At 43.5% G+C, this 19,467-nt stretch overlaps 3 protein-coding genes across 3 annotated transcripts; all 3 read left to right on the top strand.

Annotated features, from left to right (window-relative positions):
- Nucleotides 1-574: 574 nt before the first annotated feature.
- LOC139829779 (peroxidase 2-like) lies at nucleotides 575-1,994 on the top strand. The gene is made up of 2 exons (XM_051358140.2): nucleotides 575-905; nucleotides 1,027-1,994. Exons 1-2 carry the CDS (start codon nucleotides 633-635, stop codon nucleotides 1,774-1,776), a joined length of 1,023 nt encoding a protein of 340 aa, XP_051214100.1. The 5' UTR covers nucleotides 575-632; the 3' UTR covers nucleotides 1,777-1,994.
- Nucleotides 1,995-8,651: 6,657 nt separating this feature from the next.
- Nucleotides 8,652-10,042, top strand: LOC127331910 (peroxidase 2). Its single transcript, XM_051358139.2, has 2 exons — nucleotides 8,652-8,981; nucleotides 9,096-10,042. The coding sequence occupies exons 1-2, from the start codon at nucleotides 8,706-8,708 to the stop codon at nucleotides 9,843-9,845; spliced, it is 1,026 nt and encodes a 341-aa protein (XP_051214099.1). The 5' UTR covers nucleotides 8,652-8,705; the 3' UTR covers nucleotides 9,846-10,042.
- Nucleotides 10,043-17,591: 7,549 nt separating this feature from the next.
- Nucleotides 17,592-18,917, top strand: LOC127331911 (peroxidase 2-like). The gene is made up of 2 exons (XM_051358143.2): nucleotides 17,592-17,894; nucleotides 18,022-18,917. Exons 1-2 carry the CDS (start codon nucleotides 17,619-17,621, stop codon nucleotides 18,769-18,771), a joined length of 1,026 nt encoding a protein of 341 aa, XP_051214103.1. The 5' UTR covers nucleotides 17,592-17,618; the 3' UTR covers nucleotides 18,772-18,917.
- The last annotated feature ends 550 nt before the right edge of the window (nucleotides 18,918-19,467 follow it).

Below are 19,467 nucleotides of genomic sequence, written 5' to 3'. Positions count from 1 at the left end.
CTAAGTCAGGCGATTTGCATTTGCTGGGTGGAGAGAAAGACAGTAACGCCAGGGACGCAGCAGCGTCAGTTAATTGTAATTTACACAACCAAGTTATGTTGCCAACATTTTCTAGGATCCAGCTACGGTTTTGTTTCAAGAAAATGCTTTTGTATTATTGTGTCCTACAGTTCCATCTTTGCTTTTTGTACCACTTGTTTCCACATTACTTTCAGAATACTATTTCCACATTTTTTTTTCTCATCCTACTCTGTTTGTTAGATAGAAAGAAATTAGAAGACACCTAATCATCAAATGCACGGGCTAGCAACTAGTAGGACCACACAAAGAGTAAAAGCCAATGTCAACCATTTGAGCTTGTCTGTGAGATTTTCTTTTCTCCACTGAGCTGTGTGTGAGATTGTGCTCGCCATGTTCCAGCTTGACTCAAACACACTACATGCAACCCACCATCAAAAGGAAAACAAATATTGGATGAACCATAAGTTCGTGCTTGCATATTTTATAGGCCACCTGAGACCTATAAGTAGGCCCGCAACACACCAAGTTTCCTTCACCCAACTTCGATCGTTTCCCTCCCGCAATCTCTCGGGCTAGCTTCAGGAGCAGCCTTTCAGAGCAACATACGAACCATGGCTAGTGAAAAGCTTGCCGCCTTGGCTCTGCTACTAGCATTGTTTGGCTGCATTGCCCACACGTGCCAAGCGAGCTACGGGTATCCCTACCCGTTGTCGGCACCAGCAAAGAGTACTCCTGCTGCCCCGGCGCTTAGCTACGCTTACTACTACAAGACTTGCAAAGGAGCAGAGAAGATCGTGAGGGATGTTGTGCAGGCGGAGATTAAACGCAACCGTGGCATCGGCGCCGGGCTCATCCGTCTCTTCTTCCACGACTGCTTTGTCCAGGTATGTAAATACACATACCCATCTATCACTTCTAACATGTTCCTGATATACACATTAGTCAAATGTAGCTAGGGTAGATGTTTACAATTTGACGTGATGAATTCATTTATCTTCTTTTCAGGGATGCGATGCATCGGTTCTCCTTGACAAGACCCAGTCCAATGAACAGACGGAGAAGTTCGGCCTTCCTAACATAGGCAGCCTTCGAGGGTTCGAAGTGATCGATAAGATCAAGACTAAGCTCGAGGCCAAGTGCAAGGGTGTCGTCTCCTGCGCGGACATTGTCGCCTATGCTGGACGTGATGCCACCTACTTCCTCAGCAATAAGAAGGTATACTTTGAAATGCCGGCCGGCCGCTACGATGGACGCATCTCTTCTGCGAATGAGACCCTCTTCAACCTACCCCCTCCTTTCGTCAATGTCACGGTGCTCGAGGCTATGTTTGCAGCCAAGGGGCTCAGCCTCGACGAGATGGTCACCCTATCCGGTGCGCACACTATCGGGATCTCCCACTGCTCGTCCTTCGGTGACCGTCTCCCGCGCAACGCATCAGACCCAATGGCTATGAACTCTAGGTTTGCCAAATCGGTGACAAGGAAGTGCAAGAGTGGTAGCTCTACGGTGGATCAGGACATCTATACCCCTAATACCCTGGACAACCGGTACTACAAGAACGTTCTCAACCATGAAGTGTTGTTCACATCTGATGCCACGCTCGAGTCGTCCAAGACAAACTATTTGGTGAAACAAAATTTGAAGCCGTATGTGTGGGAGACAAAGTTCAAGCAAGCCATGAGGAAGATGGGCAGCATCGGGGTGAAGACCAGCGCTAATGGGGAGATCAGAAAGAGTTGTCGCCTTATCAACTAGCAACCTTCATGCAACGAAACCGAGCTGGTGATGATGCATGCCTAATCATCATGGCCCCTGGAAGTTGGAAACCGACCAGAATGCATGACGTTTTTTGTGTGTGATTTTTTTATATACTTCCCAATAAGGATTTTATTCATTTTTGTTTTACATTTTATTTTACTGGAATTGTTACATGTGTGCTTCTATTGATTAATTAATGAGACCGTTATTTTTTTTGTGTAAAGCGCATTTTTATTATATTATTTTGTTATCTCCCACAAGTTAGTTTTTCACTCTAAGAGCTTTGGTTTGTGGTTGTCGGTAACTCTACAAATTTATGGGTACACATCTCCGCATTACATATTGAATTATGAATTTCAGCTTAAGGATTCTACGGAACCAAGTGAATGTCATTTGTACCTAGTTTATGTGTGAGTATGTGGATGTCTAGCTAGCCCCTGGTCAGATTAAGCAATGTTCAGAAAGATACAATGTTCTGTAATTCTGGTCTTTGCAGATAGTTTCTTGATGATATCTAGAGCGTATTGCTAGTGCCTTTCTTCTTCACGCTTTGTTCTTCAATTCTCAAGTTGGGATCTCTTCTCAAATCTTTGGCTTTTGTGTGCTGATAGTGATAGCCCCAAAATACATGTAGGAGTAGGTGCTTGCCACTGTAGTTATTATTAGTTAACAGTAAAACTCACCTAGCTAGGAGCCACCACAGTGTTTTGGCGTCCTGGGTCGTCGGATCTGGTCATCCAACGTTGTAGATCAGCCAGTAATACCGAAGGGTCGCTAAACTCGTTTCTACGTCGTTGCGATCGCGTTAAATGGGCCAGCAAACCGTTTTAGGGCAGCTACTCCACAAAACAAGTTGGGTCGCCCCTCATTAATTGGGCCACGGGATTGATCTAGCCAAATTGTGTGTACTTTTCATATGGCCCGTGAGGCTTTTTTTTCCCTTCTTCCGTATCGTTGGCTGTACAGGAAACCAGACGAAGCGACAACGTTTCTTTTCCGCTCTCTCCCTCCTCGTCACGCCGTCCTTTTTCCTCCGCCTGCGACACACCTCAGCGACGCCCAGCTCCACGCGTGGTTGGATCTGGCTTAGAAACCGGCGAGGCGACGCTCGCACCGGTGGATATGAAGTTCGATGGATTTTGATGGCCACCGACTTCCTTCCCTTCTTCTTGGCTGACATTACCCTTTTGAGATCCTCTTTGGACTCCATCGCCGTCTATGATTTTACTGCAGATTCTCGTTCCTCCGACAACCCCTTTTCCACATATAGGATTTTCAGTTTGGAATCCTAATTTGTGCTATATTTTCATTCTATATTTTACAGGTTGTCGCTGGCAGCAGAAGACTTGGGTAAGAGGAGAAGAGAGGAGGCAGAGCAGATGAGCCTACTCGTATACCCCTGCTGTTGGTTGCCTTTCCTACACATGCAGATCGGAGGTCAACAAATTTCCATAAAGTCAAGTAGGTTAGTTCTTGTACAAAACGAACATCTTACATTCCATAAATGGTTGCAATTGTAATGCGCAACTAAACTTAAAAGAAGGGACATGGTCAATGAAATTATAAGCTCTCTGCCAGAGCTCATTCCAAACCGCAGGATGATCCATGCTGCAACCAAGCCCTCTCAGTTTACCTAGATTTTTCCACCCGGAATCTGTAAAATCATTGGTATGTTTTTCTATCTTTTTTCACACGAGGTATTTGGTCACAATCTATTGTGTTCCTTGTTGATGAGCACCCAACTATCAATAAATAAATTGCATTGAACTCAGCTTTGTTTTGGCTGCAGATACACATCAATTCATACAAAAATAACTTTGCCATTTTAAAGGATGGAGCAACTCAATTGTTGGATTCATGTACTACAGATGGATATATTAGTAATGGCATTGATATGACTTCCTTCTTTGATTTGATTTTTCATGATGTAAGTAAATGTCTTGTAATATTGATATATATATTATAGCAATTTTGACCAATCTGAGCTTTTTTATCTAAAGAGTTTTCATACAAACCTTGCCTATATTATCTAAAAGGTGGATGCACTGGTGGAGGTGCGGCAGGGAGCCGGTTCTGCCCCTTGTAAACTCTCTGTCAACCTCATCTGACTTTTGACTAGACCCCTAGATTTGAGCCGTAAGCTAAGTGCATCTTTGCTTTTGTTAAACATTCAGTGAAATAGTTCTGATTATATTATGTCAACTCCAGCGACAGTTTACGATATGTATCTCTCTAAGTTTTTGCATGCATGTCCATGTGTGAGTCTCCAACAGACTAAATATGGCCCAAAATTAGGGGTGAGCGAGTTTTCGGCATTGACCCACAAGAGGTGAAAACTTCAATTTTTTTGATGTAAGTTGGTACAACTAATTCTAATTTTCAATATTAATATATGCTTCTAAATGCCTATGTTTGGCTGTTTGTCGGATTCCATTATAGGATTGGGAAGAAGCCATGAGAGTTACCTGATTGATTTGGGGAATCTATATGTTGTGTGTATCCATGCACAACTATAATTACTGAGCAAATCTCTTGGATGGATAACATCGTAAATGTGATAAGGATTTTAGCTGGTTGTTTCATCTATTGTGAGATAACAGATAAATCTGGCTCGATTAATAAAGGTAAGTCAGATTTATTACTCTAATTTTGAACTCTTTTTGCTCAACCTAATGGTGACCTTGATAAAAGATCTACTCAAGAAGCATACACCATCCTTGGTGAGATGAGGAGATCAGAGATTTTCAATACTAAGTTGGCGTGAATAAATTATAATAACTCAAAAGAGGCTCCTTTTGAGCCATCACCATAAAGATGTAAAAATACTGAAAAATCTTGTGTATGTTCCTGTAAATTTTATACATGAAAATATGACAACTAAATTATCTAGAAAGAAGTTTGTGGGAACTCACTTGAGTATTGCTGCAGCTGGTAGGAACTTAATTGAGTTTATAATATTTTTTTACAGTAATAAAATCAGGTTTACATTGCTGTGAATATTGTTCATTTACTACCATCATATTGAGCATACATACAAAAGTCAGTTAAGAATGACCATTAAGTCTACCCGAGAAAGTTTCTTCCAACATTGTCAATTGTAGATCTGCTTGATTATGTTTAGTTGCTGGTTGCCTTCAGCTCTGGTACACTATTAATTATATCCTAGATCTCATATACACAGTCTATAGTTTAAATTGTTTACTGTATTAGCACATCCCATGGTTTAGAGCTTTCTTCGAACATAAGGATTTGTACGTCGCGATTTTTTTTGTGTTGGCCGATTTAGTTCTCGATTTCAAGATTGCATTTGTTTTCTCCTTGTATTTTGCACCTAATGTTCCCCTTTAAAAGAAATGATGTTGAAATTTGGCATGGTGCAACTTTGTTAAAGACATGCATCTGACCAAAGGGTGACATAGGACTTGTTAGAAGTGTTTTTCGAGTTTAGTGAATTTCTTATATATTTTTCCAACGGTATGTATGAAACATTAATGGTATGTTCTATTAAGGCTTCCTTCAGATTTAGTACTGAAGTTTATGAAGATCTAAAATATGGTATGTCGATTTTGCCTTGTGTATATCAGTCATGCATTGTTTAGATCTTCCGATGTATTTGTACCATCTGCTTAATTTGTCCGTTATTGAGTATCTGTTGATTTTTTTTTCCTTAAATGCTTTATAAATAGATAGTTAAAAATGTTGCATCACTTTATCAATGGATTGATTGGTATTAAATAAAGAACATAGCTGATGGTAACCGAACATCATAACTTTTCATTATCTTTCCACGGACCTTTGAGCTATCATGATGAAAAAATATTAAACTAAAGCTTAAAGGAATCCAACCAGACGAAAATAGTAACAGGTCCTCAAGAAAAACATTGGCATGCTGACACGATTAAGAACCAGTCTGGAAGACATTGTATGTCATGATAATCTAATAGTACAAAAATTTACCTCTTATTATCTTAACGAAAGGTGAAACTATTCATAAGTTTGTGCACTATTTTTTTTCATAAATATTGGCGGGTGCAGCAAAGCGCGCTTTTATGGTCTAGTTTATAGTAAAGCTTACCTAGCTAGACCATCACACATCGATTTGAACCTGTCAACCGTCGGATCATGCTCATGAGCGCACATGATTTACAGTGGCGGATGTAAGGGGATGTGAGCAGGTGGGCCAAGCAGAGAAATATAGCACACCGACGACATATGGGCCAGGAATTATGGAATTATGGATGGGATCGCTGTGAGACTATGCGCGGAGCTCGGCTTGATCGATCTCCATCACCCGTCCGCCGCCGGCCACCGCCTTGAAAATGCCTCGAATGCTTTGTCAAACGCCAGCGGCCACAGCCGCACACCACGAGAACTACTAGCCTATGCTAGACATAAGGTGATGCGCCCTGCGTTGCGACCTACGATGCTAGTTTTTTTTTCTTCTGGAATACCCCAAACACCACAATATCCTCCATGGAATACCGACCACCGAGATACGCTCATGTACCAGCACTCTTACCTGAATTTCTAGTATCTGTTGAAAGAGAGATTGTATGATCGGTCGAGACTGTGTTATCAATATTAGCTTGGGGAAAATGTGAGTTTAACAAAATATTTAAATAAGAGAGAAGCTCTTGCTCCTTACTTGTGGCCGTACTCATACCTTTGCTATTGTCAGTTGTAGGCGATCCACTTGATGCCACCGTAGTAACATCCATCTGTTGGAGCTCCACAGTATCTGAAATATTAGGACACATATTCACAACAGTCGGAGTAGCAGATGGACTAAAAGGATTCAAAACAATAGGAGACTCTAGCTCGTTTACTAAGACATTCGACACGACCAATAGAATGAGTATAGTTCCGTCTCCCTTCGCTGCACTGTGAGATCGTGTAGAAGGTCCTCATTACATGGCGACACGACCACCTTATTGAAACCATAGTCAGAATCAGTTCTTGTAGCGGTAGAGAAAACAGGAGGTATTTTGCCGAGGTAGCAACTCCTTCCACGGCAGAGAAAATAGGGACATCTCCTGCCATGCTAGAGGAAACAGCGAAATCTTCCGCGGTAACATCACCTGCCATGGCAGAGGAAACAACTTTTCCTTCCACTGTAGAGACCCTCGAGTGCACCTCCATGCATTCAATGAACTCATCCACATGTGATGCCAAGCGAAGGCAAAGGTGAGGGAAGAATATCATGGTCCTTAGATTCTAATCACCCCAAAGTCTACGAGGTGCATTAGCTTTACTTTGTGACAAGAATAGTTCTACCCGCAGGACTCGAGCTGTTCCCGCTGCGGGGCTGCCCCTTCGATCTACTCCGCCTCCTCCGCGGTGAGCTCGCGCGCGCCATTGTAGATGGTGAAGATGGCGGCCGAGCACGCACCCTCGTTTACTCCTAGCGACTACGTCGAGGACGCGGAACTCGAAAGGATCCTTCCCACGCTCAAGGATGCGGCTGGCTTCGCGCCTGGCGACTTCGTCAACAACCACCACCTCCCACCACCCTTGGTCTCGTGTCGGAGATGAGCCCCCGCGAAGCCGAGAAGGCGGAGGAATGGCGCGTGGTGGCGAAGGAGCATGACAAAGTGTACTACGATCTCTTTAGCGATGACGAGTGAAGCCGCCGCCGCAACGCCGTCCACGTTGCCGCCACGGCAAGAGGCTCCGGTGAGCATCCCGCAGCCGAATTTTCTATGTAGTTCGCCGTAGCGGCGATTTCCTTAGATTTAGGTCGCACTTTTTGCAAATTCACTGCACTATTTTATGTATGCACCTACCAAATGTCGATGAAAATGCATGTTCTATCTCCCGTGTGTTTTTTTTATTTACAGTTTTGTTTACCGTATCTGGTATGCGGACATATTTTTCGGTCCTCAATCGCGATTTGTGCAAATAAAGGTTACGGTTTGAGGGATCTGCTAGAGATGCTCTTACATCAACATATATACAACTGGGACTTGATCCATCCACTACTAATCTGACAATGTCATTCAATAAATGAAACCAGATGAAGCTAAAAAAAAAGGTCCACTACACGGCTGTTTCATGCGTATAGGTCTCCACACACTCCTCTTCATTTAACAAGCTAGCTGGACACAGAATTTGGTTCGATTTGTTTGAGCTGACAGTGGACACACAATGCCTGTAAAAGTGGTGGTGAATGATTATCCTGTCTTAACCGGGTTGTTGGCCGCAGTCGTCGTGGTGATCGTTGTGGGTACTTAGGTCAGACTAATTCAGGATATTTGTACTTGCTGGGTAGAGAGAAAGACCAGTAACGACAAGAATGCAGCAACATCAGGTAATGTGATGTGTTTTCCTCTTCTCTAGGCCAAATGTTGTTTTCGTTTCAACAATGCGCTAATTGTAATACTGCCTGAGCATGAATTAATTTACACAACCAAGTTATCTCGCCAACGTTTTCTAAGATCCAGCTACGGTTTTGTTTCAAGAAAATGCCATGTATTATTGTGTCCTACCGTTCGCTCTTAATTTTTTGTATCACCTTTTTCCACATAACTTTTAAAATAATATTTGCGCAAAAACATTTTTCTCATCCGACTGAAAGGAATTAGAACACATCTAATCATCAAATGCACGGGCTAGCAACCAGAAGAACCACACACGAAGAGTAAAAGTCAATGTCAACCATTTCAGTGTGTGAGATTTTTCTTTCTTCGAATGAGCTGTGTGTGAGATTGTGCTTGCCATGTTCCAGCTGACTCGAACACAAAACTAAACCCACCATCAAATGATTTTTTTTGCAGGAACCACAAGCCGTGGGTGCATGTTCTGAATGTCAGCTTAGATCTATAAGTAGACCTGCAACACACCGAGTTATCTTCATCCAACTTCGATCGTTTCTCTCCGGCACTCTCGAGCTAGCTTCAGTAGTAGTCTTCCAGAGCAACGTACGAACCATGGCTAGTCACAAGCTTGCCACCTTGGCTTTGCTTCTAGCATTGGTTGGTTGCGTGGCCCACACATGCCAAGCGAGCTATGGGCATCCCTACCCGTTGTCAGCGCCTAGAAAGAGCACTCCTCCTTCTGCCCCGGCACTCAACTACGCTTATTACTACAAAACTTGCAAAGGAGCAGAGAAGATCGTGAGGGACGTCGTGCAAGCGGAGATTAAACGCAACCGCGGCATCGGCGCCGGGCTCATCCGTCTCTTCTTCCACGACTGCTTTGTTCAGGTATATAAATACTCAAACCCATCTATCACTTCTTAGAAACCCATATATCAGCCAAATGTAGCTAGCATCGGTGTTTACGATTTGACACGATGAGTTTATATATCTTCTTTTCAGGGTTGTGATGCATCGGTTCTTCTTGACAAGACCCAGTCGAGTGAACAAACGGAGAAGTTCGGCCTCCCTAACATAGGAAGCCTTCGTGGTTTCGAAGTGATTGACAAGATCAAGGCTAAGCTCGAGGCCAAGTGCAAGGGTGTCGTCTCTTGCGCGGATATTGTCGCCTATGCTGGACGTGACGCCACCTACTTCCTCAGCAATAAGAAGGTATACTTTGAAATGCCGGCCGGCCGCTACGACGGACGTATTTCTTCTGCGAACGAGACCCTCTTCAACCTGCCCCCTCCTTTCGCCGATGTCGCGGTGCTCGAGGCTATGTTTGCAGCCAAGGGGCTCAGCCTCGACGAGATGGTCACCCTATCCGGTGCGCACACTATTGGGATCTCCCACTGCTCGTCCTTTGGTGACCGTCTCCCGCGCAACGCCTCAGACCCAATGGCCATGAACTCTAGGTTTGCCAAATCAGTGACAAGGAAGTGCAAGAGCGGTAGCTCTACGGTGGATCAGGACATCTATACCCCAAACACCCTGGACAACCGTTACTACAAGAATGTTCTCAACCATGAAGTGTTGTTTACATCAGACGCCGCGCTCGAGTCGTCCAAGACAAAGTATTTGGTGAAACAAAACTTGAAGCCTTATGTGTGGGAGGCAAAGTTCAAGCAAGCCATGAGGAAGATGGGCGGCATCGGGGTGAAGACCAAAGCTAATGGGGAGATCAGAAAGAACTGTCGCCTTATCAACTAGCGACATTCATGCAACGAAATGGAGACAATCTTGATGCATGCCTGATCGTCATGTCTCCGGTCGGTCGGAAACAGTTCTTTTTCTTTATGTATACTTTCCACTAAGGTTTTCGTTCATTCTTGTTTTACATTTGGCTTTAATGAAACTGTTACATGTGTGCTTCTATTGATTAATTGATGAGAATTTTATTGTTTTTGTGTAAAGGGAATTTTTTATTAACTATATTTTTGTCATCACTCACAATATTTGATGACGATATGGAGTTCAGCGTCGATGATTACATGAACGACCATCGGTACGGTGATGAACACTTCATGGCTCATGTTGGAGAACACTACATTGTTAAATACATTGGCGATCCAACTTATCCCATGGTTAAACCTAATTGTAACAAACTTCTATTCAGTTCTGAGACTCAAACTACTTGTTCCATGGGTATGCCGATGCTAACTGAGCGTCTTCTCAAGGCCGCAACTGGAGATATAAGAATTGTGCATTACGGTATTCTGACTATAGAGAAGCGGCATCTTCTCGAGAAAGATCAGGCATACCTGGCGTATTTTGGGTAACTCTAAAAATTTATGGGTACATGTCACCGCATTCTCTAAAAATTTATTGGTGATATTGCAAAACACTTGTTTGTCAAAGAACAATTAAAGGAGGAGAAATTAGATTTGATCGCCTTATTGGAGACGGGAAGATCTAATTTTTCAATTCCTTTTCGTAAAAAATTGGCAAATGGGTTTGACTTTTTCTGATTTTGTCTTCCCCCTCATGGAAGGTCTGGATGTATTCTGGTTGTAATTAATAATGCGTCACTACAAGTGGGTTTAGTCGAAACTGGGGATTTTTGTGTCAAATTACATGTTAAATGTAAACATGATGGATTTGAGTTGGTATTAGTGCCAGTCTATGGTGATGCTCAAGATACCCATAAAGCACAATTTCTAGCCGAACTAGCCAGGTTGGGTGATTCGGGAAACAAACCTTCTCTTATTGGGGGTGATTTTAATATTTTGAGAAGAAAAGAAGATAAGAATAATGATAACTTCAAGCCACACTGACCTTTTGTTTTTAATGCTATTATTGAAAGCTTTAATCTGCGAGAGATTGCTCTCTCAGATAGGCAATTTACCTGGGCCAATCGAAAGGAAAATCCAACCTATGAGAAGCTCGACCATATTCTTTCGACAGTTCAGTGGGAACAAAAATTTCCTTTAGTCACAATTAAAGCTTTGACAAGGACTGATTCTGGTCATGCTCCTTTGTTAATTATTTATGGCAATCAGGCTCATATTGGCAATAAAGCTCATTTCTCTTTTGAAACATCATGGTTGAAACATGAGAATTTCTATGAGATAGTGAGAGCTGAATGGGTGGCTGAAACTCATGGGAATACTCCTGTTGCCATTTGGCTGAATAAAATCAGACATTTGAGGTATTTTATTAATGGTTGGGCAAAATGTTTAAGTGGATAATATAAAAAAGAGAAATAAAATTTCTATTGTTGATAGATGAATTGGATTTGAAAGCTGAGTCAATTCCTCTAGATGATGAAGAGAGAGCAAAGTTAAGAAAGGCAAATGATGATTTAACAAAACTTCATAGAGATGAAGAATCTAATTGGGCACAAAGAGCTAAAGTAAAACATATTCAAGAAGGAGGGAATAATACAAAATATTTTCATCTAATTGCAAATGGCAAACACCGAAGGAAAAAAATATTCCAATTAGAACAAGAGGAAGGAACCATAGTGGGTGATGCGAATTTACAACTTTATATCTGTGAATATTACAAGAAGCTGTTTGGAGAGCCAACTGCTTCTACCCTCACACTGAGTGAGGGGTATACACATGATATTCCGCAATTAACACCAGAGGAGAATAATATTCTTGTTGCCGAATTCACTGAGAAGGAAGTTAGGGATGCTATTTTCCAAATGGAATTAAATAAATCTCCAGGACCTGATGGTTTTCCAGCTGAGTTCTACCAAACTTTTTGGGAAGTTATCAAGGGTGATTTAATGTCAATGTTCAATCAACTACATTCAGGGGAATTACAGTTGTTCAAACTGAACTTTGGTGTTATTACCCTATTGCCCAAGAAGGAGAACACATTTCAGATCCAGTAATATAGACCTATCTATCTGCTCAATGTTAGTTTTAAAATATTCACGAAAGTTGCTACTATTAGAGCTAATACTGTTGCTGAAACAGTTATTAGTCCTACACAGTCGGCATTCATGCCAGGACGACATATTCTTGAAGGAGTAGTTGTCTTACATGAAACCATTCATGAACTTCATCGGAAGAAATTGGATGGAGTGATATTTAAAATTGATTTTTAGAAAGCATATGATAAAGTTAAATGGCCTTTCCTTCAACAAGTTATGCGAATGAAAGGTTTTGACCCCAAATGGTGTCAACTCATCGAGCAATTTGTTAAGGGAGGAAGCGTAGGGATCAAGGTTAATGATGATATTGGTCATTATTTTCAAACTAGGAAAGGTCTTCGGCAAGGTGACTCGTTGTCACCTTTGTTGTTTAACACTATTGCAGATATAATGACTATCCTAATAGCGAGAGCGAAGGAGGATGGTCAGATAGGAAGTCTCATCCCTCATTTAGTTGATGGAGGAATTTCTATTTTGCAATATGCCAATGATACGATTCTTTTTATGGAACACGACTTTGAGAAAGCTGTAAACATGAAATTAATTTTGTGTTTCTTTGAAGAGTTGTGAGGACTCAAAATAATTTTCATAAGAGTGAGATTTTCTGTTTTGGTAGGGCCAAAGAGGAAGAGGAACAGTATAAACAACTATTTGGTTGTGAATCTTGTTCTTTACCCTTCAGATATTTGGGAATCCCAATCCATTATAGAAAGTTAAAAAACTCTGAATGGAATCCGTTGGAAGGTAGATTTGAGAGAAAATTGGGTTCTTGGGCTGGAAAATTGCTATCATACGGGGATTGCCTTGTATTGCTTAATTCGGTTCTTACTAGTTTGCCGATGTTTATGCTATCTTTTTTTGATTTACCTAAAGGGGTAAGGAAGAGATTAGATTTTTTCCTATCACGTTTCTTTTGGCAGTGTGAGGAAAATAAAAAAGAAATATAGGTTAACTAAGTGGAACTTGATTTGCAGGCCTAAGGACCAAGGTGGTCTTGGAATTGAAGTTCTTGAGATTAAAAATTCTTGCCTATTAAGTAAATGGTTATTTAAACTTCTCTCTGAAGAAGGGATTTGGCAACAACTTTTAAAAAACAAATACCTCTCGCGGAAAACATTGGTTGAAGTTGAAAGAAAACCTACTGATTCACCATTCTAGAAAGGGCTAATGAAGGTTAAAGGGGCTTTTTTTAGTACAGGAAAATTTAAAGTAGGTTCTGGGGAAGGAGTGCGGTTTTGGGAAGATAGATGGTTATGTGATCAGACCCTAGCATCCCAATATCCACAATTATATAACATAGTCAATCGTAAACACGATACGGTGGCAAATGTTATGAATTCTACTCCTCTAAATATTGGTTTTCGAAGAAGATTGATAGGCGATAAATGGGACCAATGGGTGCATCTTTGCCAAAGATTAATGGAGGTAAACCTAAATGAAGACCAAGATAAGTTTGCTTGGGACTTAACATCTTCATGGAAATTCTCTGTTAAATCTATGTATGGCGATATGTTAAATGGGCACACTAGATATCTTCGTAAATACATATGAAAGATAAAAATCCCACTGAAAATTAAAATCTTTATGTGGTTCCTCAGTAAGAGAGTCCTCTTAACCTGTGATAATCTAGCAAAAATGAATTGGAATGGAAATACAAAATGCTCTTTCTATGATGATGCGGAATCAGTTGAACATTTGTTTATTTTTTTGTCCTTTTGCTAAGCTTATTTGGCGAGTGATTTTTGCTGCATATAATATTCCACCTCCATCCAATGTCACAAACATGTTTGGGAATTGGCTTAATGGAACTAACAAAACTGATAAAGCTAGAATTCACATTGGTGTTTCGGCTTTATGTTGGTCAATCTGGAATTGCAGGAATGATATTGTTTTTAATAGAAAGGACTCTACTAGTTTTTGCAGGTTATCCACACTATGGTCCACTGGATCCAGCTCTGGCGTTTCTTGCTCCCGGAGGATCAGCGAGAGTGCACGGTTTCTGGATGCAACCGCCTAGGATATTTTCTACCAGGCTACTTGGCGGCCTATTAAGAGATTACATGATGCCTAGCTTGCTTACCAATCTTTTCCTTTTTCGATGGTTGATTTTTGTATCGACCCTCGTTGGTCCTTGAATTGTAAACGTTGAATATTCGATTCTTTAATAAAAGGCTGTGTGCATCAACCGATGAAGAGGCCGGGGTACACCCCATTTCGAAAAAAGCTTAAGAATCCTATGTAAAAGAGTGAATTTCATTTGTACCGAGTTATATGTGAGAGGATGTGAATGTCTAGCTAGACTTTTGTCAGAATAAGCTCGTGGTTGTGTATGTTATTCCTCTGGTACCATGTTCTGATTATGCTGTTGTTGCAAGCAGGAGGAAGATTTGCTGAATAGAGCTCCCTGTTTCGCGGAACCTCAATGTAGCATCTCATATCGTGTAGGACCTTTTTTTCTTCAAACTGGTGGAGCCACTGCCTCTGCATCAATCGATGCATATAGGTTTTATTTAGATCTTATTCAACATATAAATGTCAAAGGCATACATCACAAACCCGAAGTACCACTCAACACCTAGATACCCGCCAGTGGGTGAACAAACATCCCGCCGGGCCTAATGCCCTAAAAATAGAAACAACACCCCACTAGCTAAATATTGGGGGTATTAGTAGGTCACCCTGTGGTGAAAAAAGAGCACATGCCCGGTGGAGCAGACCCTCTACGCGCGCCTCATGCCCTGGCTTTAGAAGCCGTCACCACCATGAAACCACCGGTCCATCTTCAAGGTAGAGCTCCGCATAGCCCCTGCCAGACCTGCCATCAATGCCACCATAGCTCCACATAGCACCTCCACCCAGTGCGAATCCATCACACCGCAGCCATCATCGAGACCCCACCGTACCACTCGAGACTCGCCAATGACGACGTGGTAGAAGCACACCACTCCACCTCCTAGCTCCACCATCCGACAACTGCTCCTAGAAACAATGCCCTCATGAGAGAGAGAGAGCGACGCCATTGTCCAATCCAAGATACCCAGATCTAGGGTTTCCCCGAAAGCAACTGGAGTGAGGTGGAAGCAGACCGCAATAGCGACGCTCTCAACAAGAAAACAGCGTGCGCGCACTGCCATCGCGCGCCATGACCAGGGTCGAAACACAATTTTAGATACATATTTAGATTAAAGTTAACTCACCTTACATGATAGCACCAAAATTATGTCGAGATGGTCCGCTCGGCCTCCAGCGGCTCAAAAGTGTACGCCAACACATTTGCCTGACGACGATGCTCCGGCTGGACATCAGCGGTGTGTTACTTCATCTTAGGACATCTCCAACAGGGCGACGCATTTCAGACGCCCAAAAGTGGTCGCGAGCATCCGTTTGCGTCGCCCCGCGGACATATTTTGTCCGCGCGTCCGTTTGCGTCTGGGTGTGCTCCCACCGGGGCGACCCATTTTTAGATTTGCAACACATTTAAAAATATAAAAGTAGTACATTTAAATGCATAAAAACTATACAATGTAGATCTAGAAGACTAGACTACTTGCTTCCGGACGGGCCGGTACCGTCGTTGCGTCGTTCCATCGCCTGCTTCTCCGCCGCCTCCCGTGCGGCTGCTATGGCTCGGTGCGCCGCCGCGTCCTCTTGCAAGCACTGCTCCAGCCTCGTGTTCGCGGCGTCGTCCTTGAGCGTCTCGAAAGACTCGACGATAGCCCTCTGCTCCGCCGCCCTCTCCTCCGGCGTAGGCGCATCAGGTTCATCGGAAGACCAAGATATCTCGGAGTCGGAGTCCTCTGCGGCTGCGGTGGCCGCCAGCCTGCGTTGTTCCAGCTCGTTGTCCAATGCCGCATGGCCCGCCCGCTCCTCCTCTGCTTCCTTCTCCGCGAGTGCCAGGGCCTTGGCGTCCCTGACCGGGTCGAGGAGGTCGCCCGTGCTGTCGTCGGAGTCGAACTCCTGGTCGGAGCTCGAGGCCGGGGGAGGTGGAGTGGGAGGTGTAGGTGGAGGTGGAGGCGCGGCAGCCTGGCCGCAGCCGGCGTTGCTCATGGTGGCTGTGGCGGAGTCTGAGCGGCAGCGGCGCTACGGCGGAGGTTGTGCGGCGGCTAGGGTTTTTGCAGGGAGGAGATAAGATGCTGGCCACCCCTGTTTATATAGATCAGAGGCAGGGCGATGGCCGCGGCACGCGTGGCAACGCCATTATTTCGTGCACAGAGGTAGGCGACGGCCGCACGCCACGCGAGGCATCGCCATTTACGCGGCCGCAGACTGCCGAAGCAACGCCTCAGCGCCAATACTGGCGGAGAAGACGCATCGACGCTGGGTCACAGCCAGGTGGGCCAGACAAAAACGTCCGTCAGACGCGAGCGGACAGTTTCCGCGTCCGCGCAGCGTCCGCACAGACGCATCCCAGGCGCATATTTGAGCTAGGTTTGCGTCTCCGCGGACGGCCTAATCACTTTGCGTTTCCCCGACCCTTTTCGTGGTGCCGCTGGAGATGCCCTTATACGCAAGCATGGTGCGGTGGCCTGGAGAATTTGCACCAGCTGATCTGACTGCGCATATTGTGCCTCCGATGTTAACACATTGGGTCAGCCTTGGTTGCGCCCAGAAAAATATTGATAGTTCGCTGCTTGTTTGCGTCGTGAAAAACTTGCACCAGTGATATTCAGTCAATAGGTGAGTATCGATGGATCATGTAGACATTTTCGTGCTTAGTGTGATCGAGCCTCTGTACGTCTGGTCGTCTGTACGTGCCATGACTGAATCTCCAGTGTTTTTTCTTTTTCAGTTTCCTAGCTAGAAGATAAGCCAGAGCCATGGATTCTTGTTGCAATTTCATAGTCAATCTCTCTTTCTTGAATCCCCACGGCTGCTATCACTAGACCAAATCTCAGCCGTCCTTTAGCAACTTTAAATCCCACAGTAATATATACTAATAATACATAGATGATCTTATATGCTACCTATGGGAAGATCCTACCTAAGTTGCCGATGTACATTCTATGTTTTCCTGAACTGCCATTGTACTTCCAATTATTGCTTCATTGAGCTACTATAATCGAGGATTTTGTTACTTGGCCGTGTTTGTGACATTCCCCTAGTAGTCTCTCTCCACCCACCATGCACTCTTTCAGAGCAAATGGCTAAGCCAATGACCAACCATTTGAGCTGTGTGTGTGCTCTCCATGTTCAAATTTGACCTCTCTTTTGATTTTTTGTTTTGACAACACGTTCCAGCTTGACTTGAAAACACACATGTAATGTACCAATACGCTCCTCCTACCTTACACTCTTTCACGATGCGATATTAACACTTAACGGAAAAACCTCATCCACGATAGACGCACGCATTATCAAAGAGATGACAAAGCGAATGTCAACCATTTAATGGTAGGTAGCATATGTTGTATTTTTAAGTAAAGCTGGAATATAATGTCCCAAACTGGAACATGGAGAGCACAATCCCACACACGCATGCATTCTCTCAAGGTCAGCCTAGACCTATAAGTAGACCTACAACACACGAAGTTTTCTTCACCCAACCTCCAGCACTCTCTCGGGCTAGCTTCAGTAGTATATTTCGGAGCAACATACAAACCATGGCTAGTGAAAAGCTTGCCGCCTTGGCTCTGCTGCTAGCATTGCTTGGTTGTGTGGCCCGCTCATGCCAAGCGAGCTACGGGTATCCCTACCCATTGTCGGCGCCCACAAAGAGCACTCGTCCTGCTGCCTCGGCACTCAGCTACGCTTACTACTACAAGACTTGCAAAGGAGCAGAGAAGATCGTAAGGGACGTTGTGCAAGCGGAGATAAAACGCAACCGCGGCATCGGTGCTGGGCTCATCCGTCTCTTCTTCCACGACTGTTTTGTCCAGGTATATAAATACTCAAACCCATTATCACTTCTAACCTAGGCAACACTCCTTATATATGTATCATCCAAATGTAGCTAGCATAAATCTTTACCATTTGACATGATGAATTCATATATCTTCGATTCAGGGTTGCGATGCATCGGTTCTCCTCGACAAGACACAGGCCAATGAACAAACGGAAAAGTTCGGCCTCCCTAACATAGGCAGCCTTCGCGGGTTCGAAGTGATCGACAAGATCAAGACTAAGCTTGAGGCCAAGTGCAAGGGCGTCGTCTCTTGCGCCGACATTGTCGCCTATGCTGGACGTGATGCTACCTACTTCCTCAGCAATAAGAAGGTATACTTTGAAATGCCAGCCGGCCGCTACGACGGGCGCATCTCTTCTGCGAACGAGACCCTCTTCAACCTGCCCCCTCCTTTCGCCGATGTCACGGTGCTCGAGGCTATGTTTGCAGCCAAGGGTCTCACCCTTGATGAGATGGTTACCCTATCCGGGGCGCACACTGTTGGGATCTCCCATTGTTCATCCTTTGGTGACCGTCTCCCGCGCAACGCCTCGGACCCAATGGCCATGAACTCTAGGTTTGCCAAATCGGTGACAAGGAAGTGCAAGAGTGGTAGCTCTACGGTGGATCAGGACATATATACCCCTAATGCCCTGGACAACCGTTACTACAAGAACGTTTTGAACCATGAAGTGTTGTTCACATCAGACGCCGCACTCGAGTCATCCAAGACAAAGTATTTGGTCAAACAAAATTTAAAGCCTTATGTGTGGGAGGCAAAGTTCAAGCAAGCCATGAGAAAGATGGGTGGCATCGGGGTGAAGACCCGCACTAATGGGGAGATCAGAAGAAACTGTCGCCTAATCAACTAGCATCCTTCATGCAACGAAATGGAGACTATGCTTATGGATGCCTGATCATCATGGCTCCTGCGGGTTGGAAACAGATCAGAATAATCTCATGGTTTTTTCGGTGCTATTTTGTTTCTTTATATAATTTCCACTAAGGTTTTCATTCATTCTTTTTTTTACATTTGGTTTTACTGAAACTGTTACATATGTGCTTCTATATATTGATTATTAATGAGAATTTTATTGTGTTTGTGTAAAGGGAATTTTCATTAAATATTTTCCGTCATCTCTCATAATTAAGTTTTTTTCTCTACGAGCTCTGGATTGTGGTCATCGGTAGCTCTAGATATTTATGGGTACATGTCTCCACATTGTTGGAGATATGCCCGAGAGGCAATAATAAAATAGTTATTGTTATATCTTAGTGTTCATGATAAATGTTTACACTCCATGCTATAATTGTATTAACCGGAAACATTGATACATGTGTGTTGTGTAAACAACAAGAGTCCCTAGTAAGCCTCTCATTTAACTAGCTTGTTGATTAATAGATGATCATGGTTTCCTGATCATGAACATAGGATGTTATTAATAACAATGTCATATCATTAGGTGAATGATGTGATGGACACACCCATAGTAAGCATAGCATGAGATCAAGTCATTAAGTTCAACTTGCTATAAGCTTTCGATACATAGTAACTTAATCCTTTGACC

Source organism: Lolium perenne, chromosome 2 (genome assembly GCF_019359855.2).
Source record: "Lolium perenne isolate Kyuss_39 chromosome 2, Kyuss_2.0, whole genome shotgun sequence".
In the NCBI taxonomy this organism is placed as follows: Eukaryota; Viridiplantae; Streptophyta; class Magnoliopsida; order Poales; family Poaceae; genus Lolium; species Lolium perenne.
The sequence above is the reverse complement of the archived record's forward strand: the minus strand, read 5'-3'. Positions and strand labels throughout refer to the sequence as shown.